This window comes from Panthera onca, chromosome B1 (genome assembly GCF_046562875.1).
Source record: "Panthera onca isolate mPanOnc1 chromosome B1, mPanOnc1 haplotype 2, whole genome shotgun sequence".
NCBI lineage: Eukaryota > Metazoa > Chordata > Mammalia > Carnivora > Felidae > Panthera > Panthera onca.
In genome coordinates this window covers 82,512,457-82,537,132 of record NC_138342.1, presented here as the reverse complement: position 1 = coordinate 82,537,132, position 24,676 = coordinate 82,512,457, and the positions used below count along the sequence as shown (strand labels likewise).

At 38.2% G+C, this 24,676-nt stretch overlaps 1 protein-coding gene across 3 annotated transcripts in view; it reads left to right on the top strand.

The window, feature by feature from the left end:
* The first annotated feature begins 14,350 nt into the window (after nt 1–14,350).
* Nucleotides 14,351–24,676, top strand: part of EIF4E (eukaryotic translation initiation factor 4E) — a 45,712-nt gene continuing 35,386 nt past the window's right edge. The window contains exons 1-2 of one of the 3 annotated variants that reach the window (XM_060654583.3): nt 14,351–14,369; nt 16,108–16,154. In XM_060654583.3, coding sequence (XP_060510566.1) covers nt 16,137–16,154 — 18 coding nt within the window. In that variant the 5' untranslated portion in view covers nt 14,351–14,369; nt 16,108–16,136. Of the gene's footprint in view, nt 14,370–15,247; nt 16,155–16,770; nt 16,843–24,676 lie in introns of those variants that run through there. The other 2 variants (XM_060654584.3, XM_060654582.3) reach the window with 2 other exon arrangements.

Genomic DNA, 24,676 nt, shown 5'->3' with positions numbered 1-24,676 from the left:
GATAAATTACTCGTTTATTAATTACTAGTATTAAAGCTAGAAATTCCATTTGGCGGGTTCTGACAAAGTTCCTTAACATTAATTTCTTGAAAATTTTCTTGAAGCTGGCAAACAGCCATCATTTTAAATCAGAAAAGATTACTAACCGTTATTACTTACATATGACCAACAATATATAAAAGGATTTTTAGAGGTTCAGTCTTTAGGAATGATGCTCAAGGACTGTGGGGGAGGGTTGGAGAGAAGTGTGATCTAGGAGGAATACAAAAGGGGTTGTAACAATATCTACAACACTTAAAAGTTTTTTTTATTAAGCAATCTCTATGCCCAATGTAGGGCTTGAACTCACGACCTCAAGACCAAGAGTCACACGCTCTACTAACTGAGCCACCAGGTGCCCCTATGACACTTTATTTTAAAAATAAAACATCTGGTTAATGTTGGAAGATGCTGGTTATTAAGAACCCAACTCGAAGTTGGTGAGTCCCAGATATTATTTTTAGCTATTCAAATATCACGGTGCTTGTTAATTTTATGTGTCAACTTGACTGGCCTGAGGGATGCCCCAATAACTGGTAAGTCATTTTTTTCTGTGTGTATCTGTGAGGCTGTTTCTGGAAGAGACTAGTGGTTGACTGGTTGACTGAGTAAGATTGCCCTCGCCAGTGTGGTTGGGCATCATCCAATCCACTGAGGATCTGAATAGAACAAAAAGATGGAGGAAGGGTGATTTTTTTCTCTACTTTCTCTATCTTCTGTCCTTGGACCTCAGTGTTCCTGGCTCTCCAGCCTTTGTACTTGCACTAGGGCTTACACCATTGGCTCTCCTGGTTCTCAGACCTTAAGACTCAGAGTAATCATACCACTGGCTTTCCTGATTCTCCAGCCTGCAGACAATAGATTGTGAGTCTTCCTGGCCTCCATAATTGCATAAGCCAATTTCTTTTCCTATAAGTCTTGTATATAGGATATGTATACATACACATATACATATCCCATAGTAGGATATTATTCTGTTTTGTTTTGTTTCTCTGGAGAACCCTAATATAGTCATGTAAGGTCACTTAGTGGGAAGGTCTTGTCCTAGCAGCCAGAGCTAGGATTGAGTCATGGGGTTTGGAGACTATGGGGTCAGTTTGTTTAAATGATGAATTTTTATCTAGTCTCAATCCAAAAAAATAGCAGCAACATTATAAGTAATATAAAGTATAATTTCAGGATTTTAGCATTTCCAAATATAGAAATGAGTAAGCCACCTGTATAAGTATAATAAGAAGACACATTATTATCCTAAAAAGCAATAATAATCCTGTGGTTCAGGAGATATGAATTCTTTATATAGCGATTTAGAAAAAAAATGTGGTCACAGTTTAAGTTGCCAGATATATCACATTGTAATCTAATATTTTTCACCCTTTGATTTACATATTTAGCTTAATACATTTCCTCAGGGTTTTATGACAAATTATGCCATTATATATTTTCCAATTTATTCATTAATTATGATTCAATCATGAACTTCTCCAGGCCTATTCAAATGCTGGTACGTATTTGAAAAAAAAAAAAATATATTTCATTTAAAATGTACTAAATATAGGTGTTCTACTTATATGTCAAATTACACCTGCTCAAAATTTTAAATTATTATCTATGTATATAGATTGTTGCTTGTTGTACATTCTGGGCAGCACATTCTGACACAGAGCTAGGGGCAATGAGCCGTTCATTAAAGGCAAATCTTGGTGGGTCACCATTGTATTGACAGTAGTTTATCCCCTGTGCTGCTCAGATCCACTACTTTTTCTTTTAAGCAACTTTTTTTCTAATTGAAATGTAGTTGACACACAACATTACATTCATTTCAGGTGTACAGACCCACTTCTTCACATATGTTTTGGAACACCTTCTCCCAGATCCCAGTGGTCCTGTTTTCCAAGGGAAATTTGGAAGTAGAAGGTAAGTGGAAGGAATCACAGATACCACCACAGCAGCTGACGTCAGGGCTGTAGCTAAGCCTCACTGTCTCCCTTCCTCACTATCCACTTAAGATTCACCTCACCCTCAGAGAGCACCTGTGGTGGTCTCAGTAGTTTGCCCTATGGCTTGGCCCAGGTCCTTATCCAAGGGGTCTGATTCCCAGGGTACCATGCCCTTCTTTGTCCACATGCCTTCAAAATTAGTCAAGACAGCACTAGGAGGCACCCATGTGGATCTCCTGGGCACCAAGCATCTCCTCCCTGCCTCCACTGCTTAATAGCAGTTCTGCCTCTTCCTGATTGGCAGGGTCAATGACTTCTGACAGAATGATGAGTCCTCTTTTTGTCTGCCAAGTTGCAGCTTGATGGTGGCAGGAGCTAGAGCAGCCTCGGTGAGTAAATTCATCTTTTGGTGGCCGTGTACAGCCTCCATTCACTGTCACCTGGGTATTCTGTTCATGCACCCATTGTGCAAGCACTGAGGTGCTGATGACGGAGGCTGGCTAACATCAAGTGGCCAAGCCATTTTGTTTTCTTGGTTGTTTAGAGTCTCTTCCATGGTGGATGCTCTTTGGGGGACATTAACATGTGACACAGGGACCCTAATACTTGTATTCACAAATGCTTATGTACATGTTCCCCAGATCTACTTGGCTCTAATCTTCTGATATTTCTTTTTTCAGGCCCCTATCTATCAGGCTGAGCCATTGACCACTGACATGGGTTTTTAGACATTCTAACCCTGGGCCACTTATCTTTCCACACAAAGTGGAGGATCCAGTACCAATGTGCTCATTGGAGGAATTTCATTCACCAGTGACTTTTATTTTTAAATTTTTATTTTATAGTTCTTTTAATATTTATTTTTGAGAGAGAGAGGGAATGCTCGAGTAGGGGAGGGGCTGAGAGAGAGGGAGACAGAGGATCTGAAGCTGGCTCTGTGCTAACACCAGAGAGTCTGATGTGAGGCTCAAACTCAGAATCAGTGAGATCATGACCTGAGCCAAAGTGGAATGCTTCATCGATGGACACTTGGGCTGCTTCCATATCTTAGCTATCGTAAATAATGCTGCTGTAAACATGGGGATGCATGTATCCCTTTAAACTGGTGTTTTTGTATTCTTTCTTTTCTTTTTTCTTTTTTTTTAAGTGGGCTCCACGCCCAACATGGTGCTTGAACTCACAACCCTGAGATCAAGAGCTATATGCTCTACCAACTGAACCGGTGTTTTTGTACTCTTTAGGTAAATATTCCAGGAGTGTGATTGCTGGATCATAGGATAATTCTATTTTTAACTTTTTTAGTAACCTACATACTGTCTTCCACAGTGGCTGCACCAGTTTGCATTCCCACCAACAGTGCAAGAGGGTTCCTCTTTTTCCACATCCTCACCAACATCTGTTGTTTCCTGTGTTTTTCTATTTTAGCCATTCCAACAGGTGTGAGGTAATATCTCACTGTAATTTTGATGTGCATTTACCTGGTGATAGGTAATGATGAGCATCTTTTCATGTGTCTATTGGCCATCTGTATGTCTTTGGAGAAATGTTTATTCATGTCTTCTTCCCATTGTTTAATTGGATTATTTGTTTTTTAGGTGTTGAATTGTACCAGTTTTTTATATATTTTGGATATTAACCCTTTATCGAATATGTCATTTGCAAATATCTTCTCCCATTCCATAGGTTGCCTTTTAGTTTTGTGGATGGTTTTCCCTGCTGTGCAGAAGCTTTTTATTCTGATGTCGTCCCAAAAGTTTATTTTTGCTTTTGTTCCCCTTGCTTTTGGGGGACCTATTTGGGAAAAAAGTTGCTACAGCTGATGTCAGAGAAATTACTGCCTGTGCTCTCTTCTAGAATTTTTATGGATTCAGGTCTCACATTTAGGCCTTTAATCCATTTTGAATTTATTTTTGTGTTTGGTGTAAGGAAGTAGTACAGTTTCATTCTTTTGCCTGTTGCTGTCCAGTTTTCCCAACATCATTTGTTGAAGAAACTGTCTTTTGCCCATTAGATATTCTCTCCAGCTTTGTTGAAGATTACTTGACCATATAATTGTGGGTTCATTTTTGGATTTTCTATTCTGTTCTATTGACCTATGTGTGTCTATTTTTGTGCCAGTACCCAACTGTTTTGATTACTATAGTTTTATAATACGACTCGAAGTCAGGAATTGTGATACCTCCAGTTTTGTTTTTTCCTCAAGATTGCTTTGTCTATTTAGTTCTTTTGTGGTTCCATACAAATTATAGCATTGTTTATTCTAGTTCTGTGAAAAATGCTGTCAGTATTTTTATTGCATTAAATGTGTAGATTGTTTCGGGTAGGATAGACATTTTAACAGTATTTGTTCTTCCAATCTATGAGCATGGAATGTCTTTTCATTTCTTTGTGTCATCTTCAATTTCTTCCATCAGTGTTTTATAGTTTCCAGAGTACAGGTCTTTCACCTGTTTGGTTAGGTTTATTCCTAGGTATCTTACTATTTTTGGCATTCACCAGTGTTTTCTAAGGCCACACCCATGTGGGGCTGCAGTGAACTTCTATTTTCAGCTTGCACCCACTTATTGAGTGGACCCAGCCATGATTCAAATTTGAGCTTTCCTCCTCCATCAGGTGATCTTGAGTAATTCTCCATATAGCCACAGTGTAAGGTGAAGGAGATGTGCTAATGCAAACTACTTGGGCCCTCTGGTTCTATGTATGCTAGATCCCAGGTGTACAACTTTCATCTCATTATGAATCATTGCTAGGCTACCTAACCTTGTGACTTGGTGGAATAGATCTGACAGAACTCAGCTCATCATGGGTAGTTGCAGCCATATGGTCACTTGATGTCCCATGGGCAAGTACTCCCCTTGTATCAGGGATTAATCATGCCAGAAATTGTTTTTCAAAAGGAGTAAAATTCTCTGCTGCAAAAGTCGTGGCCTTTCTCTGAAACCCCAGAAGCTTACATTGTGATTATCCTACTGCAGCTTGCCAAAAATTCCACATGGCATCTTTTACCACCATTGATACCTCTAACATCATAGTTCTTCTGGTTCAGTGGCCCAAAGAGTGGGGCTGTTTGCACCATAATCTGGTCCTGCTCTAGAACTCTCTCCTCTGGGCTCTACTTAAAGGTAGCAGCCTTTATCGCTTCATCCCAGGAGTAGAATATGTTGCTTTCAGAATCTGAAGAAGCATGTATCTGATGTTATGCTTCCTTTTTCATTGGAGATAGTGTGAGATGCAATAATTAGTCCTTTAGTTTGGATGAGATATCCTGGCGTGACTCTGACCATTAGACCCCTAAAAATTATGTTGATGTGTCAGGCTCCTGAATCTTAGTAGAGTTTATCTTCTACCATCTGGTGCATATATGTCCTATCAAAATCTCCAATGTGCTAACCCATTTGCTCATGCAGTTTGATTAGAATGATGTCACTGATACAGCAGGTAAACGTGAGGTTCTGCAGGATGTCCATTGAAGCTTCATGGAACTACATTATGTCAGAGGCATATAATATACTGTATAATAACATAGCCTGAGGGCAAAATTATAAACATATATGTCCTGTCCATGTAAATGCAGTCTTTCTAATCCACATTTTGGATAAGGATGGAAAAGGAATTTCACCAAATTAGTGGATATATATGATGTGCCGTGGCCATATTAATCTGCTATAACAAAGATATTATGTTTGGTACAGCAGCAGCAATTGGGGCTTCCACTTAGTTGAGTTTCAAAGGTCTAATGTGATTTTGGGGGGAACTATCTAGCTTTTATATGAGCAAGACTTGCAGATTAAATCAAGATATAGTGGGGGGGTCACCATCCATGCATCTTTTTGAGTTTTAGGAGTGGTATTATCATTGTTCCCAGAAATATACTGCTTTTGGTTTATTATCTTAACTGGAGTCAGTGGGGAAAGAGGAGCAGTTTCAGAGGTCTTCACTTGGCCTTTACCATTATGAAATCTTTTCTCCCAAGGGCCAAAATTCCAACTACCAAGTATGACTATTCCAGTTACACATTCAGAGAATGGTAAAATAACTACCAGGTGGCTTTCTTGATACAGTGGATTTACTGTGAGCTAGACCCTAACCAGGATTCCACTTATTACTTGAATTCCATATGCTCTGATTCTAAGAAAGGAGCCAAGATGATTTTTCAGGGCTCTGGATATCAATGCAAAGTCAGACATGAGTCTAACAACATTAGAAATATTTAGGTATTACCTTTTCCAAGGTGTACAATTACCCAAGTGGCCATAGATCCATTTGAGGAAGGACTGGGAAAATCATTTCCCCATTACTGGCCATCGTTCCTTTCTCTTGGGCATCCACCTTCTTCAGTCAATGGATTTGGCGTCTGAAAACTGGCACAGGCCCAGGAATTGGGCAAAAGATTGAGATGAGTATATTTATCTTGGTAAGCACTGAGAAATGTACAGAATTGTTAAATCATATTGTACAACTGAAACTAATATAATACTGTATGTTAATCATAATTGGATTAAAAAATTGTGATGTTTTATTGATACAACTGCCTTTGGCTTTCCTTTTATCCATCATAATTTTTTGACTGTACAAATCAAATAGTGCCCTTGTTGCCTGCCCATCAGTTTTACACCTAGACACTTCATGTCTTATTAACGGTTTCCATAATTCTGAGGGACAGGCCCCATTGGCTGCTATACACTTTTTTTTAAAGAAATTAGGTCTTTTTTTTTTTTTTTTTTGGTTTATTTATTTTGACAGAGACAGAGAGAGAGACAGAGAGACAGAGAGAGCACAAGCAGAGGAGGGGCAGAGAGAAGGGGAGTCAGAATCTCAAGCAGGGTCCACACCATCAGTGCACAGCCCAATGTGGGGCTTGAACTCACAAACCACCAGACCATGACCTGAGTTGAGATCAAGAGTCGGACGCTTAACCGACTGTGCCACCCAGGCACCCCCACACACTCTTCAATTATCACAAATATTCTTGTCAATCCTATTGATTCAAAGATCATCTAGATGAAGAACTTACAGTTGTTTATTACACTGTTTCAACATTTTGTAGATTTAAAGATTTTCTCCCTCTCTGTACCCCTCCCCCACTCGTACTCTCTATCTCTCAAAAAATAAAATAAACATTAAAAAAAATTTAAAGAGTTTCTAAAATAAAAGGTAGGGTAGAAACCAGTGATAAAAATTATTAACAATATATTCTCTTAATTCTTTTTAGCACTCATTGCTGATGAGTTTGTGTGACCTGTCATGTCAACCTAACACTTTTGGAGAGCAATGTGAATTCCAATATGTATAAAGAGTGAACATTTTCTTTATCTTATATAAATTGTTTAATTCCATTGCTGAAAATTCATCCTGAAAGAATCATCTAAAATATGAAAAAAAATTCTCATGAATGTATGTATTATTCATAATAGTATTATTCATAATAGGAGGAAAGTGGAAATAACCTGAAATATAACTGTGGGGAATTGGGCAAGAGAATTGTAATATACCTACTCAGTGGAATATTCTGAAGCCACTAATGTTACCAGTGTTGTGATGCACTAGGGATGACACAGTATTACTTATGCAGTATTTCTTCCAGAAATGCACAAACCCAAAAATGTTGTATCCACATAACAATAACCTTATCAGCACCGAGTGTCAAACTGTGGTAAGAAAACAATCCAATAAACCAAGGTAAGGGATATTGTTCAAAACTACTGTCCTTTATTCCTCACAGTGTCAATATCTCAAAAGGCAAAGAAAAACTGAGACATTGTTCCAAATTAAAGAAAACTGAAAGGACATCACAACTCATGTGATGCATGATCCTGGACTGGGAAAAAAAACAAAAACAAAAACAAAACCCAGTTCTATGAAAGTAATTATTGGAACAACTGGCAAAATTCAATATTGATTATATGTTTTAGATAAAAGTATTGAATCAGTATTATATATCTTGATTACATTAATTATATGGCTCTGTAAGAACATGTATGCTGAACTATTTAGAGGTCATTATGTCTGCAACTTGCTCTTGAATGGCTCAGGAATAATGAAAGATTGAGAAACAGAGCAACGTATTAATTACTGGTGAAGTTAGAAAGATTTGTGGGAGTTTACTGTTGCAACGATTCTGTAAATTTGATAATTTTTCAAAATAAAATGTTTAAAAATGTTCTCCAGTCTGTAACCAATGTTCAATTTGCAATGTTTGCAATAAAATATCATGTGAAAAAATGCCCAATTCAAAATTGTATGTGCCCTATAATTGTCAAAGCATAAAATGTTGGCATGTTGGATATACTGGAGTAGTAGAAGAGATTTTCTTAAATTTTTTTTCTTTTATATTGTTTGTTATATTGTACTTAAAATGAAACCACTATGTAAGATTAAATGCATTTCAAAAATCACCAAGGGGAAAAACAATAATAAATAATAAGAATAACAAAATAATTTTTAAAAAGTTCCACTTCTGCTCCAGGGTTCCTTAACTATTTTGAAAAACAGAAGTTTAGTTTATAGATTAAAAGTAATTTAAGCTGTTGTTCCAATCCCAAAGTGAATTTAAAGTCCAGTTCTAAATTAAAAAACAAACAAATAATAATAAAACAAATTTAGCTTTGGTGTGGGTGTGATTTTTTTTTTTTTTAAATGAGCTAAGCACCAGCCTTTTAAATAATGTTATCTTCTATCAGGTATCTGATTTAATCTCCCAAAACAGCAACATAATTCCAAGTTTCTTTGTCAACACTTTAAATACCTTTAGCCCCTAGGCAGGTTCAGAAAATAGCATGAATTTCCTATATTAAACATTCTCTTTTGAGCTTAAAAAACAAAACAAAGAGCTTTATTGTGGTATAGTTGACTTAGAATGTAACATTGCTTCTTAAGATAAAAAAATAAACAAAAGTAATAAGCTAAAATATTTTAAAACTTTCACTCAAATATTTTCAGTCAAGTACTGTTGATTGCTCTGCCTTTCAAGTATTACATTTAGCCATTTCTTTTTGTAATTAACAAAACACAATAATTTCCCCTTGACTTTTTATTTATTTATTTACATTTTTTATTTATTTTTGAGAGAGACAAAGCACAAGTGGGGGAGGGGCAGAGAGAGAGAGAGACAGAGACAGAGACAGAGACAGAGACAGAGACAGAATCCAAAGCAGGCTCCAGGCTCTGAGCTGCTAGCACAGAGCTCCATGCGGGGCTCAAACTCACAAACCGTGAGATCATGACCTGAGCCAAAGTTGGATGCTCAACCGACTAAGCCACCCAGGTGCACCCCGCCCCCCTTGGCTTTTTAATTTTAATAATGGCTATTGACATTTTCCTATATATTTCCAAAAATCTCTTTCAGAATGTAAAAATTAAGCTCTATTAGGATATTAAGACGGTGTTTACCCATCTTGCCATCTTACTTTATTATAAAATGAAATAGTTACCACATTTAACTTTCATCTGAATAAATTCTCTCTACTTATCAGGGGTGGGTAGGAGGAAGCATATAAGCATATAAAGATATAAGAAAGAATATTTAAACAAAGTCAGATTATTTTTTAAGGTGCCATTTCCATAAATTGTCTGGCAATTAAATTAACAGTTTATTTCATAAGTCTGCTCAGAAATGGTATTTTGTCATTTCCCAGAAGTCAGTTTTTACAAGGTAAATATATCCAGTCTGCTAACATGCATATCTGGATTAAATCCTTCCCCCCTTCTTAAAACCTGATAATCTCAGGTACTGGTATGATAAAGTACAGACTCTTGTTTCCTAATTTTTCATTTAAGAGCTCTGAATGCTGTTGGTTAATTTGTACTAAATGCATCCATAGAGCTGGTAAAAGTTCTTCCCAAATAGCATGTCCTTAATAGTAATTTCTCATTTTTTCCAGAGACTAATGGCTCCCTGAGTATTATTAGCATTATATTATAATTTATATTAATAAAACAATAATCATGGTTTTCCATTAGCTACTTGAAACACACAGGATCATATCAGAATTTTTAGTACATCTCATGTTTTTAAGCAACATCCTGAGAACTGGTATCTCTCAAACTTTGAAATTAAAGAGTTTAGATGTAGGTAAATCAAAAATTCCTAATTCGTAGCTGTCTAAAGATGCAGTTGGAATAGAAAGGCACATGGCAAGTCCTGAAGAAGGGTAATTAGCCATCCATACAATTCCTACAGATTGACATTTCCTCAGAGAATCATTACAGTCCAAAGACACAGAGAAAATCCAGCTCACAGGGGTAGTTTTCCACTTGCCAAGCTCAGAGAGCATAAGTATAAAAAACTAAAAAACTAAGTACTGTTTAAAAAAAAAAAAAAAAGGGACTGTGGGATGCCTGGCTGGCCCCGTTGGTACAGCAAGTGATTCTTGATCTTGGGGTCATGGGTTCAAGTCCCATGTTGGATTTAGAGCTTACTTTAAAAATATTTTTTAAAAACTGGACTCTGAGCTGGAGCACCTGGGTGGCTCAGTCAGTTAAGATTCCAACTCTTATTTCAGCTCAGGTCACGATCTCACAGTTCATGAGTTTGGTTCGGAAGTTCAAGCCCTGAGTTGGGCTCTGCACCGACAGCATGGAGCCTACTTGGGATTCTCTCTCTCTCTCTCTCTCTCTCTCTCTCTTTCTCTTCCCCCTTCCCTGACTCTCTCTCTCTCTCAAAAATAAACATTTTTTTTTAAATGGACTCTGAGTGATATAGCTATTATGGATCATGTTTCCATATCAGTCCTGCATACATACAAATCAATATGGGAACATATGTTTCATAGGACTATGAACCTGGAATCAAAGCAAGATGAATTTGTTGTATGGTTGGTGTCCTCAAGAAACCATTTCCAATGAGGAACAATGGACCAGAGATCCATGTTTTTGCACCAGAGCACCAGTCCACAGAACAATGCTAGGGACAGATCACCAAATATAGTCATTTTAGATTTCTCTTTTACAGATGGCAAGCAGGCCATCTGCCACCCATTAATACATTTCTGTCTTTAGACAAATTCAGTGCAGGCATTTATTCACAATGAAAATTCAGTCATGCCTCCCTGGGAGTTCCACTTAAATCTCTGAATTTTGAGTGTTTACAATCCTGTAGGTTATTTCTAAATACTATGGATCTTATCCCATATGTTTAATTTTTTCCCCAATTTGTTTTAAAAGGTAAAGTAAATTCATTTGGGAACTACCTTATTTTTGCCCAACATACTGCTTACATGAATTTTTCACATACTCTTTGCAGATGATTTCTTTCTCATTGTTTCAGAAAATGATTTTACTTACTAGGTGGTCCAATCACAATCTAGTCAATATTACACAGTGTTAAGAGTCCTGGAGACCAAACTGTGTTCTTGGAAAAGTTATTTAACCTTAGTTTATCTATCTCAGAACATTGTTTTGAAGATATGAGGTTATTATCATGGCAAGTAAACTGCATAATGTGGTGCTTGGCATGTCATAATTTTTCTATTACATTATTAGTTTTCAGGCTAGAATTTTATGTAGTTTTAAAAATTAGATTTGAATTTTCCCAAATATTTGTTAGCAATCTACCTACAAATCACAAGAAGCTACTCTTTTACCAGTGGAGACAACCTGCAATTAATTAAATAACGTTTAACATGATACTGGGTTTAGAGCTAGGGTAATGACGTAGTCTGAAGAAAAAGAAAGAAAGGTAAGGAGATAAAGAGTAATGAGTATGCTAACTTAGGGTGGTCAAGGAAGTGTTTTGTCAGGAAATGGCTTTAAAACATAGACCTGAGTGAAATGAGGGAAGGAACTAGGTGATGGGCTCAATTCATTAGATGAATGAGTGCTTGTTATGATGCTTGTTAGCTGCATCCTTTTGGTTCTTAGTCACGCTTCTTTATACGGGTACTGAACTATTTATATTTCTATGACTTAGCAGGCCACGCAGATTTTACAGTCCAGGAAGGAAGTGCCTGGGCTTCCCATGTGCTTTAAATATCTGCCAGTGATTACACATTTCCCATGACTGACTTAGTACTTCTTGAGTGGTTTGTCAGTTCTGTAAACGAACTTAGTATCAGAAGTCCTTTGAAGAGGAGCAAGCATTTGGAAGAACCTACCAGAGGAGAGCAGCTATGGTATGGAGGAAAGAATCTTGAGTCAAGAGAATTGGGTTTGAATGCCAGCTCACCACTGACTGTGTGGACTTGTATATGTCCCCTAAATTTACTGCATTTGTTTCTTTATCTCTAAAATGGGGTTGATAACATTTAATTCACCTAATTGTTGTAAAGGTCAAATGAAATAATTGATACGAAAAATACTTGGTTATGCAATAGGAAATCAGTAAATGTTACTTGACTTTGAAAACTCGGAGTATCCTTAAAGATAATGGGCTGTGGTTGTTTCTCTGCATAAAATAATTCTTAAGCATATTACACTAAACTAAAAAGTAGAAATAAGAAATTTATGTAACTATAAAATTGTAGTTAACATTGAATTCTTACCATGTTCTAAGAACTATTCTAAGCATGTTACATGGGTTAATTCAATTATTTCTCACACTGATCAAACAAGATAAGTACTATTATTCTGCACATTTAACTCATGACAAAAATAAGGCACAAAGATGGGGATCCTGGCTAATTCAGTTGGTAGAGCATGCAACTCTCAATCTCAGGTCATGAGTTCAAGCCCCACATTGGGTGTGGAGCCCACTTAAAAAATGAGGCACAAAGAGACTAAATAATCTGCATACTGTCATACAGTAAGTGGTGGAATTGGGATAATAAATTAATAAATGCGATAATTAAAAGATTACTTATCCTGTCCCAAGCCATCACCTAGGTCTTTCCTTTTTAAAAAAAATAAACTTTTTTTATTTTTTAAAGTTTATTTATCTTGAGAGACAGAGAGAGGGAGGGAGAGAGACAGGGGGCGTGCAGAGGGAGAGAGAGAATCCCCATGCTAATGGTGCAGAGCCTAAACCCAGGAACTGGGAGATCATGCCCTGAGCCCAAATACAGGAATTGCGAGATCATGACCTGAGTTGAAATCAAGAGTCAGACGCTTAACCAACTGAACCACCCAGGCATCCCACCTAGGTCTTTCCTAAAGGAACATACCTGTAGAAAGTGACAGTAACAAAAAAAATAGAACTTAAGGCACGATCAAGTTTAAAGAGGGTGAATAAGGTTAAAAAAAAAAAACACCTCACTGTTAATGTTAATTAAAGGTTGCTTTAGATTATATCTAAAGCTAATAAATAGCCAACCCTGTAATATTAAGGATCATTTATTATGCAATTTCATATCTTCTTTCATCTTCTGAAGATCTACTCATTTTAAGAAAAACGGTTGCTTAATATTGATCAGAGACTAAGAAAGACTAAAAAAGGTACCTAATAAGAACAGATTATCTAAAATTCCAAGGCTTTTAGAAAAAAATCCTAGAGAGTGCAGCAATAATATTTTTGAGGGATTGATTGTAACAGATGTGATCAGTTTGAACCATAGTTGAACAATGCCCAGCAAAACAATGACTCTTGTTATCTAGAAACTGAAAATTACAATGACAAAGAGGTAAATAAATGATAAAAACAACCTATGTATTCTATCAAATTATTTAAAATCTTTTACCATGAGTTAAATCTATAAAGGCTAGTAGTAATATGCCAGCTTGAGAAATATATTATGTAGGGAAAAGATCATGACTATACATGCTAAATGATAACCAATCATCCCAGGCTTACAAATAATAATTACCATGATATTATACTGAACCATTATATATTAACTTATTAACTAACTAAATGAAGTAGAATATATTTCAATACCATATCCCATTTCATATATCTTTTTATTGCCCTTTTCCTTAAGAATAAGCATGAATATGGCAGTAAGATGACAAATGGAATTTTCTGTAGATTAACAGAAAAATAAAGTATAACATTTCTTCTCTGCATATTTCAAGCTGGAAAAAACAAAACCACATAAACACATGGATAAAAACTTAACCACCAAATCAGAATCTAATGGAGATGTATTAGGTGGAGACCCATCAATGTGCCATAAAAACACATGCAACAAAGTGTATACAAAAAGGAGAGAAATTAAGCTACAAAGAATAGAAGCATATACAAGTATTATAGAAGTATTAGGTTGACTGACAAAAGTGGGTAGTTTTTTAATCAAGGGAAAAGTTAATAAAACAGAAGCTATCATTAAAAAAAGTTTTAAGAACATCACTGGATTTCAGTCCCATATGGGGACTGAAATTTCCTTAATTCTTTGCTGTTTTCTAGCAGCACTGTGAAAATACATCTATGTTATCTCCTCAAAGAAGATAACCAGACACTACAAGAAGATACCCTGAGATCAACTGTAATTACTTTGGATAGTTTAACAGTAGATCGTCTTTGTAAGTAGAAATTCATTTACCCTGTTTTTGTTTTGTTTTGTTTGTTTTAGAATTCCATCTACTTTTAAGCCTACTAGAACTAAGCTGACTGGAAAAAAGCTTTCATTAATCACCTCTGACATCCAGGGAAACCAAAACATATGAACAGGCAATGGTTTTGAGTTCTTATACAGTCTCAATTATGTGTTAGTCAACTCAAGCAACCATTATGTACTCAATAATAGGTATGACACAGGTCTGGACATCAGCAACACAATAAGCGGGCAGGCACAGGCAGCCTACTTATACTGATCTTTTAGTATTAACATTCTTAAGAAGTATGGAAGATAGTAATGATATGTCTTCCTAACTAGAACTTTATAGTAGTGCTCTACTAGGTTTATCTCTATTTTATTAACATCAAGACTGCAGAATAACACCGTCTTAAGAAATAACAGCGTAGTGTCACAGAGGGAAAGGAAATGTAGGATGCCAATGTGGGGATAAATTTCTAATTGCCAATGATTGTTGTGAATATAGTGATATTTTCCTGAACATTAAAGCTTCTGTTGTAGGTAGCTACAGTAATAAAGAAAAAAGTTGTCTTGAAACTTTAAAATGTCATTGTACACGATAATACGACAAAGTAAACAAAAGAAAAATTTTAAATATTGTTTTAAAAAACATTAAGGGAGAGGCACGAGGTTGCTTATTATTAAGTGCTTACAGAGTCGGATGCATTTTCAAAGCTGGTTACAATCATTACCACAGCACACCCTTGTGAGGTAAGTGTATTATCATCTGTGGTTCATAAATGAAAATGCCAGGCACTGAATCACTTGCCTAAGGAGAATGAGTCAACGTCAAGAGTCATAGTTGACCGACCTAACTTCTGACGGTCAGTCCAGGGCTTAGTCAGCGGGGCCCGGAGTGGCTTCCCTGGCTGGCACCTGGACTTAGGCTATTTCCGTTCACGTTAAAGCAGAATAGTGGAACTGAGAAGACAGAACTTTCCAATAATTTTTTACTTCTACTCAAGATTTAGCCCTGTGCTCTTAATCTCAGGATTTAGGGCAGGAAAAGCTGTCGGGTGCACTCCCCCTCCCCCAACCTGTGGCAACTGGGAACTGTGGACGGTTCTGCCACCCCCTTTCGCAGTGATGGCAATGAGTGACCACCAGCGTTAGCAGAGCCGGGGGACGGGGGAGGGTGGATTGCTTTAAACAACGACTCTCCATCGCCGCCTCTTTCGGAAAGCAAGAGAAAATGGTGGGAAGTCAAACAAAATTTAAATAAACAGACAACTTGTCCTAGGACCTCAACTAAGCAGATGAAACCTCATTGTGCGCGCTGAGCCTGCAGTTCCCAACTTTCGGGGGAAAATGGGAGGACAGGGCAACAAAGGACACGGCATCAGTGTCTGGCAGTAAACGCTACAGCACCTATCCAGGCGGAAGAGCACAGGACTAAAAACCACGCACCGACTCGCTAGGGTCCGCAGCCGAGAACCGCGCACCCAGCTCACCAACCACGTGACAAGTCCTTTTTTTTTTTTTTTTTTTTAAACTTCTTTTCCCTTAAAAAAAAGAGAGGGAGAGTGAGTGAGCGAGAGACTCCACTTCCCAGAAGCCTCTTGTTACCCACGCAGCCGCAGTCTTGCGCAGGCGCCGCCAGGGCCAAACGGACACGTCGGTCACGTGAACACTAGCCGGCCAATCCGGTTTGAATCTCATTTTTTTCTTCTCACCCCCCCCTTCAGGAGCGGTTGTGCGATCAGATCGATCTAAGATGGCGACTGTGGAACCGGTGAGTATTGCCTTTGGCCCCCACCCCCACCGGTCCCCGCGCTCCGTCTCCCTTCGGACTAGGGGACCCCGCGGGACGGCGTTCCCGGCGCGCACGCTGCCTCTTGCTGCCCCCTCCCCCTCTTCTTGGGTCTGACCTCTCCGCGGGCAACTGGGGGCGCCCCGGCGGCTGGCCGCGGCGGCGTGTAGCGCACACGTTCTGGTGGGGGCCCAAGAGCTGGGGGAGAGAGGTGGGGGAGGGGCGGCACGGCGCCTCCTGTGAAGCCGCGAGGTGGTCTACAAGGGTGGAGGGTGATCGGGGCCCTGGGCTAGGTGTGTGGGGCTTGTGTCTTCGGGATAGAAGGGTGCAGGACTCGCTCCGAGCGGGCGCCGGGATCCGCAGGGAGGGTGGGCGGCAAGACGGCCTGGAATGAGATGGAGGAGGGAGCCCCGGAGTAGAATTTCCCTCCCTCTTTCCCTCCCGAGCTCCAGCCTGGGGGTTCGGGTGCCAGACGTGCGCGGGTCTTCCTTAGACCGGTGGGCCAGGGAGCCGGTGGGCGCGCGTTGCCGAAGGGTGGGTTGGGCGGGAGTGGTGCCGCCGCACGCGCGGAGAAGCTTCGACCTCGCCGAGGGGAGCCGAGAGGGGCAAGCGCATGTTACTCCAGCGCGCTCAAGAGTTGCCGGGGTTGGCGGCTGGGGAGGCGAGAAAGGTTTGGGGCGGGAAGGAGAACCTCGTGTAGCGCGGTAAAGCTCTCAGAGTAGGATGAAGGGAGGTGGTGGTGAGAAACGGGGATCACATTGTCCTCTCCCCTCCATGCTTGATACTGGGCTGTCATGGAGGAGGGAAGGGGGAGGAGCGAGGCCTACTGATCGCTGCTGCTGGTCTAGTTGCCGGCCGGACCTGCTGCGTTTCACACGCGCCTGTCTTCCATTCATTCATCCTTTTCGCTCTGCGCACGTCTCCAAGAATGCGGATGGGTCTTGATCCGTCTGTCCTAACGAGCCTTTGTCGTCTGAAAGATTTCTAAGGCACAGTTTATTGGAAATAGGAACTTAACTTTAAAAATTGGTTTTCCATACTTTTTTTTTAACCCGTTCTACCGGCTTTCCTTTCAGCTTAGGCACCATCTTAAACTTAGTTGAAGCAAGCCGATCCCAGTACTTTGGTAGTTACCGCCCAAAGAAGAGAGGATATCTTTGTCGTAGTTTGGTTTGCCGGCACTGGCTCATTTACAGGCCTGGGTTGCTGTTTTAGGAATGTCACATCTAAGTGAAATTGTTTTAGAGGCATAATATGGAGTATTTTAACAACTAGAAGACCTGTGACACTCGAACCAGTTCTAGACCTTGGTTGCCAGATATTTGTGTGTATCTTTAATGGTAGTTTGTGATTTTTGATAATGACTTACCAGTTTGCTTTGACTTTTTACAGACTTTCATAGCTAGGTCAAAAATTAGCCATGGAAAGGCTTATAGAATACAAAAAGACTTATTTTTCATTACATTGATGTAAACTATCCTTAGCTTGTTGTCAGAATTTAAGGCAGTTCTTCTGTTTGGTTACTTGTTTTTTATTGGTACCAGTTTTCATTTATGTTTCTGAAAATTAGGTTGGCTGCAAAACTGTGTCTTAATTTTCTGATACAGTTAACTGACTTTGGAACATTCATGTTCCAAATAAAGGTATAGGATGAATATGAAAATACTCCCTTTTAACAAGTTTCCATATTCGCTTTTTACTGGATCTGCTTTCCTACCTACGGTAGTAGCATCATTAAAAAACATTACAGCTGATAATAGGAACAAGGCTAACATATCTGAGCTGTTAAATAATGTATTCTATGAAGTTTATCAGTAACATTTAAGTCTTTTGGATTTTGCAGAGCTATGCAGTTTTGTTTCAACAGCACAGAACAGAACTACAGAGTGTTGAAGGACTATTTTGAGTCAGTAAATATTTATAGCCTCTGTTATGTTTAGGAGGTTATACCAAATGTTCTTTAGGATACAGAGTTATACAAAATGTGATTCTATACCTTGTTCAGTGTAAACTCTTAAGGAACTTAATTCCCAGTGATGTGGTCAATGATAACAGTATAGTATTCATTCTGGTGCTGACCCAGGGAAATTTAGATACTGCATTTAAATTTGGGGAGTAGGGAACCTAAAAACCTAAAGTGTGTGAAAAGTGGAGAAAGCCAGTAGTAGTTTGAGGATGTTTGTAAAGTAGACTGATATATTCATTTTTAGTGAGAATGGCAAATTTTTAGTACTTTATTTTTTGTTAAAAATTTTTTTTAATGTTTATTTTTGAGAAAGAGACCATGGGGCGAGGGGGAGAGGGGCAGAGAGAGGGAGACACAGAATCTGAAGTAGGCTCCAGGCTCTGAGCTGTCAGAACAGAGACCAACGCAGAGCTTGAACCCACAAACCGCGAGATCATGACCTGAGTTGAAGTCAGTTGCTTAACCGACTGAGCTACCCAGGCACCCCAAATTTTTAGTACTTCTAATGCACCCTTTTCACAGGTTAGTCTCTTAGAATTCTTTGACAATTTTGAATAGTGGGTGGTTTTTTTTTTTTTAAAGCAGCCTATTAGTATCGATTACGATTGAGGTATTCCTGCTGAAGCCTCCAGAAACCGTATTTGTTCACTGCTACTTTAACTAGCTTGTGAGTTTCGTTATTGCTTTTCATTTGGGCATAATCATAAGCACTTAAAGAGCTATGGGCTTTTCTTGGTTGTCCCACCTTTCATAGGCATTTGGGGAATTTTTATCTGTGGAAATTAACACAAAATATCAGTCATTTTCAGTTTGCTATTACTTGATTTTAATCAAGTGTGTGTAAGAGATCTTTTACATTAAGATGTAGCTTACAAATATTAAATTTGTTGAGAAGGTTGATAGGGCAAATTAATGGAAGCATTTTACCTCTTTACAGGTAATATGGCAAAATTTTGAACATTGGGATCAATAGTGCATTCCTCTTATTCTGTTGGCACTTGAATTGTGACTAGGTCAAAATTAGACTCAATATTAGTCATGAACATGGCAAGCAATTTCCCCGGGCCATTTTGCTTCCAGTGGGTCATGTTTCTTTGTAGCTTTATCTTCATTCTGCATTCTTAATTATTGGGCTGTTTTTTGACTTGTTCTTTTTAAGGTAAGAGGTTGTTTTGTTTTTGTTTTAGTTGAAAGGGTATATAGTTTTACATGGTTTTTACATTTTTTAGATTTTTAAAACTACATTAATTTCATTAGTGGAATTAGCTTGAACAGCTAATCCAATGTTTCCATTTTATCCTTCAGAAACATGTATTGTACTGCGAAGAGTTTATTAAAAGTAAATAAGGCTTACACATGTATTGACAAATATGTTGTATATAATTCAGTGTTTTTGGTTAATCAGAGACTGATTGACAAGCAGACCTTGCAAATTAATATACTTTTAAAAAATGTTCATTTTTGAGAGAGTGCTTGATTGTGAGGGAGAGGCCGAGAGAAGAGACAGAAGCAGGTTCCAGGCCCTCAGTGCAGACAGAGCCCCATGTGGGGCTTGAGCTCATGAATTATGACCTCAGCCAAAGTTGGTCACTTAACCAACTGAGCTGCCCAGGTACCCCCCATACATATTTTTGCCTTAATCAAAAAACCCACTACATGTATCAAAGTTCATTCATGAACCAAATAAATTTGGTTCTGTTCATGTTTCAAATTTCACTTTATTTTATACTTTGAATTAATACTGTGCATAATTATTTGACTTAGAGAAATCCAATTTAGAAGGCAGACATAGTCTATATACTGAAGTTGCAGAGAATACAATGTTAAATGAATTAGGTAAGCCTAATCCAATTTGGACAGCAAATTCTAGGCAAAATTTAAAAATACGTAGTTTAACTAAGGTAAAGAATGTACAAGTACCTGGATGTAACAAGGACCTTGTGAAGTGGTTATTCTAGCAATGGTAATTTCTACTTTTCGTTCTCTGCTACTACTACTGGAAATTTCCTAGCCCTTCTGGTACCTGTGAGTTTTTCCATCTTTGTAATAGAGGCTTTCTGGAGAAATGGAAATGAGCATGGGTTATAGTCTAATTTTAATATCTGTGTGACCTTGACTGGGATTTCTAAGTCTAGTTGAAAGAATGGGAATACGAAGATATCTTCCAATGATTTTGATTTTCAAGTGCAGTATTCAGAGGTTATGAAGTTATGTCAAGTTCATAATGTCAGTTATGAAGAACTGGATAAAGTTAATATTCCATGAATGTGTTGCATGCAAGTGTATCCATGCATAATGTATATACTCACCTTTTTCTTTGTGTGCTAAGAAATTCACATAGCTCCCTTTTGATTAGCAATCCTTGGCCAATAGCAAGAGATGCAAAGCTTATGATCTACAACCCTCAGATACTCTTCCTACTCCTATCTCTATCGTAAAAATCACTAGTGTTCCTTCAAAAGTTCTATTTGTCTGGAGAAAAAAGAAAGGATCACTTTTGACTTTCAGGTATGTGGGAATGTGGTTGGAAAATAAGTTTTTTTTCCCAGTTGGAACGTTTGATACATTATTCCATAGAAACAGTGGGAAGCTGTAATTTAGTCACATTGTTCAGTAAATTTCTGTGGAATTAGGACAAACGTGACTAACGTTGAATTTCCAGGGATACGGATTTAGAGTTCTAAGCAACTGACCATAAAAATGACCTATAAACACAACCTATTTGTGTGATTTTTAATGCAGGCAGATTTTTATTTCTTAATAATAGCTAACATACAGCACTAATATATATCAGGCACCACACTATGTGCTTTGCATATATTAATTCATTTAATCCTACAGCAACCCTATGAGCTAGATATTATTCTTAATTCAGATGAGGAAACCAAGGCACAAAGACATTGGGTAACTTTGTGTGACTAACTTGGTGAAGATCACACAGCTAATAAATGGTGGGGTGGAGTTCAAACTAAAGCAGCCGGATTCCAGAGTATGCATTCTTAACCATGACACTGTCTCTCCGTGTTATGTCTTTTCCTTATTTGACCTGGGAAAATTAATTTGAGAAACTTACTAGATATTTTGCTGCAGCTGTAAAAGAAGATGTGCGGATATTTTAGGCCCTTTCCTGCAGTGTTTGGTAACTGATGACCGAAGTACAGAATCATAAGGAAATAGCACTGTGGTTTCTGAATGCAAGGACTAAACAAGTAGTTATACATAAGGTTATATTTTAGTAACTGGTCCAGAACATTTTGGATAGATTTCTGAAGAAAGCAAATGGACATTTCCCTCCTCCCCCTTTTCATTTGATTTCTGGATCTTGTCAATTCAAATGATTTGCCAGTTAAAATATTTTGCTAGTGAAAACAGTATTAGTAAGTTTTTAAAAATTTGTGAATATGGAATTTACTCTTCTTTTGTACTGTTAGTAATTTTGGTGAATGGTCTGGCCAAGAGTTAAGCGGTTGTTATGAAAAACTTTGAGTGTATGTTGCTAGTCTTAAAAGCTAAATTGTTTGAGGAAGGTAGTAGGAAGACCATAAGATTTCTCTGAAACTCACGGCTTTGCAGTAATTGTTAAAGACTTCATTTTATTAAAAAGTTTTTTTTTTAATTTTTTTTTTAACGTTTATTTTTGAGACAGAGAGAGACAGAGCATGAACAGGGGAGGGTCAGAGAGAGGGAGACACAGAATCTGAAACAGGCTCCAGGCTCTGAGCTGTCAGCACAGAGCCCAACGCGGGGCTCGAACTCACGGACCGCGAGATCATGACCTGAGCCGAAGTCGGCCGCTTACCGACTGAGCCACCCAGGCGCCCCAAAAAACTTTTTTTTTTTAAATGTTTATTCATTTTTGAGAGAGCATGAATGGGGGGAGGGACAAAGAGAGGGAGACAGAATCCAAAGCAGGCTCCAGGCTCTGAGCTATCAGCGCAGAGCCCGATGTGGGGCTCAAACTCACGGACTGAGAGATCATGATCCAAGCCCAAGTCCGATGCTTAACCTACTGAGCCACCCAGGTGCCCCTATTTTAATTTTTTTTTTAAAGAGAGCAGGGGAGGTATGGGGGGGGGGGGGGAGAATCTCAAACAGGCTCCACACTGAATGTGGACTGGGGACTTTATCTCACAACCTTGAGATCAGGACCTGAGCCAAAATCCAGAGTCGGACAGACGGACACTCCATCAATTGAGCCACCCAGGTGCCCCTGCAGTAATTGTTAGAGCTAAAACATGTATTTGCATGTTTTTAGCTATTTTAAACTGGTTACTGTAAAGTGCTATACAGAAATTAAGTATAATCTTTCTGTGCTCTTATTATAGTGACAGTCAATAAGATTTTTATATTTATGTGAATTAATGTTAGTATTGCTATGAAGAATTTTTGTGAGGTTTTACATGGTCATCTTAGGGCAGCACCTTATGCAGCCACAAAGTCTGATAACTTCCAACTATTAACTAAGGGAAGAAAATTTGATATTTTAATGGAAAGATGAAATGTACATCTTTTTCTTGTAGTTTTTTTCCTAATGCTCTCAATATTTTGGGATAAATAATAGGTGGGAAATTCATATTTCAAGTAATATTTGTTTGTTTTTCTGCCAAGGTCACATAGTTCCTAAGTGAGGGAACTTGAACTCAAACCCAGGTCCTGGCCCCAAGCTGTATTACTTTCCTGTTCAAAAAAAGAAACAAATTCAACCGAGACTAGAAAGTCCCAACTCTTTACCTTCAGTAAAACTCCTACCTTAAGCATAAAATAGCTGCATAGATCATCCTTATGCACAAATAAATGTAAAATCCTGTTTTTGAAACGATGTACCAGATGATTCATGGGCTATGGCATGGAGTAATGTGGTTTGGTTTTGTTTTTCATTTGAATTGGTACATTGTATTTTTAAATAACATTTAGGATTGTAAAATCTCTTTTGGATGTTGGTTTATAGATAATTGCATTTAGTTTTATTTTTTTACAACTTTTTTCTTGAATTAGTAATACATGCTCATGGTCCAAAATTCAGATGGGTCCCTTTAGCAGTGAAGCCTATGACCTCATTGTCAGAATAATGTTTTTAAATGCCTTAAAGAAAATATGTAGAATTATAGGGGAAACTGATTATATTGAATTACAGTAAGGATTAAGTGAGTTAAAATGAAACATTAAGGATGATGCCTGGCACAAGCTAAGTCCTGTCTTTTTTATTGCAGAAAACCTATCTTCTACCTAATTTCTCCAGCCACCTAGTTTCCCTTCCCAAAGCATTCACACTGTTGGTCGGTTTTTATTTTATTTATTTTTTTAACTTAATTTTTTTTTTTTTTACATTTTATTTATTTTTGAGAGAGAGAGAGAGACTGAGCACAAGTGGGGGAGGGGCAGAGAAAGAGAGACACGCACATACACAGAATCCGAAGCAGGCTCCAGGCTCTGAGCTATCAGCACAGAGCCCGACGTAGGGCTCAAACTCACAAACCATGAGATCAAGACCTGAGCTGAAGTCGGACACTTAACCGACTGAGCCCCCCACGGGCCCCAATCAGTTTTTATTTTTTGAGGATTCTTCTAGATATGGGCTGTCCAAGAGAACTTTCCATGATGTTGGAAATGTTCTTTCTCTCTGAGCTGTTCAGTACGGTAGCTACTAGCCCCACATGCCTGTTGAGCACTTGAAATGTGACTAATTCAACCAAGGAAGTGAATTTTATGTTATGTTATTTTTTAAATGTTTATTGAGAGAGAGAGAGATAGCATGAGCCAGGGGAGGTGCAGAGAGAGGGTGGGGAAGAGCATCCCAAGCAGGCTATGCAGTGTCAGCATAGAGCCCGATGTGGGCTAGATTCCATGAACTGTGAGATCATGACCTGAGCCAAAAGCAAGAGTTAGACGCTTGACCTACTGAGCCACCCAGACACCCCTAAACCAAGGAAGTGAATTTTAAACTTCATTCAACTTTAAATGTAATTTTAATTACTTGAAATTTAATTTCATATATAGCTAGTGGCTACCAAATTGGACAGTATAGCTCTAGTCTAGATACACCTGATGTATACATACACATATGCATATTGTAATTGGGTTAACTTTGTAAGGTTCAACTGGATATGACTAGTTTGGTTAAAGAGATTATTTAATTTTTATCCTAGGGAAACTTCTGTCTGTATTTAAACTTTCAAAGGCAATTATTTGCTCTTGTATAGATAATTAAAATTGTCCCGTAGCCTTTTTTTGCTGTTTAAAAAAATGTGTGTGAGTAGACAGTACTTTATGTTCAAAATTCACATTTTGTACAAAAGAGTATATGATGAAGTCTGTTTTCTCTAGTTGATCCCATCCAGGTGAATCACCTCTAGAGGCAGCCAGCATTGTCATTCCCTGACTTTCCGTAGAGATTTGTGTGTGTGTGTGTGTGTGTATATATATATATATATATATATATATGTATGTAAGTAAACAGGATGTATATATATATATATTTTAAATAACAGTAGTCAACTATATACACTATTCTGGCACATTATGTTTTTCACTTAATAAC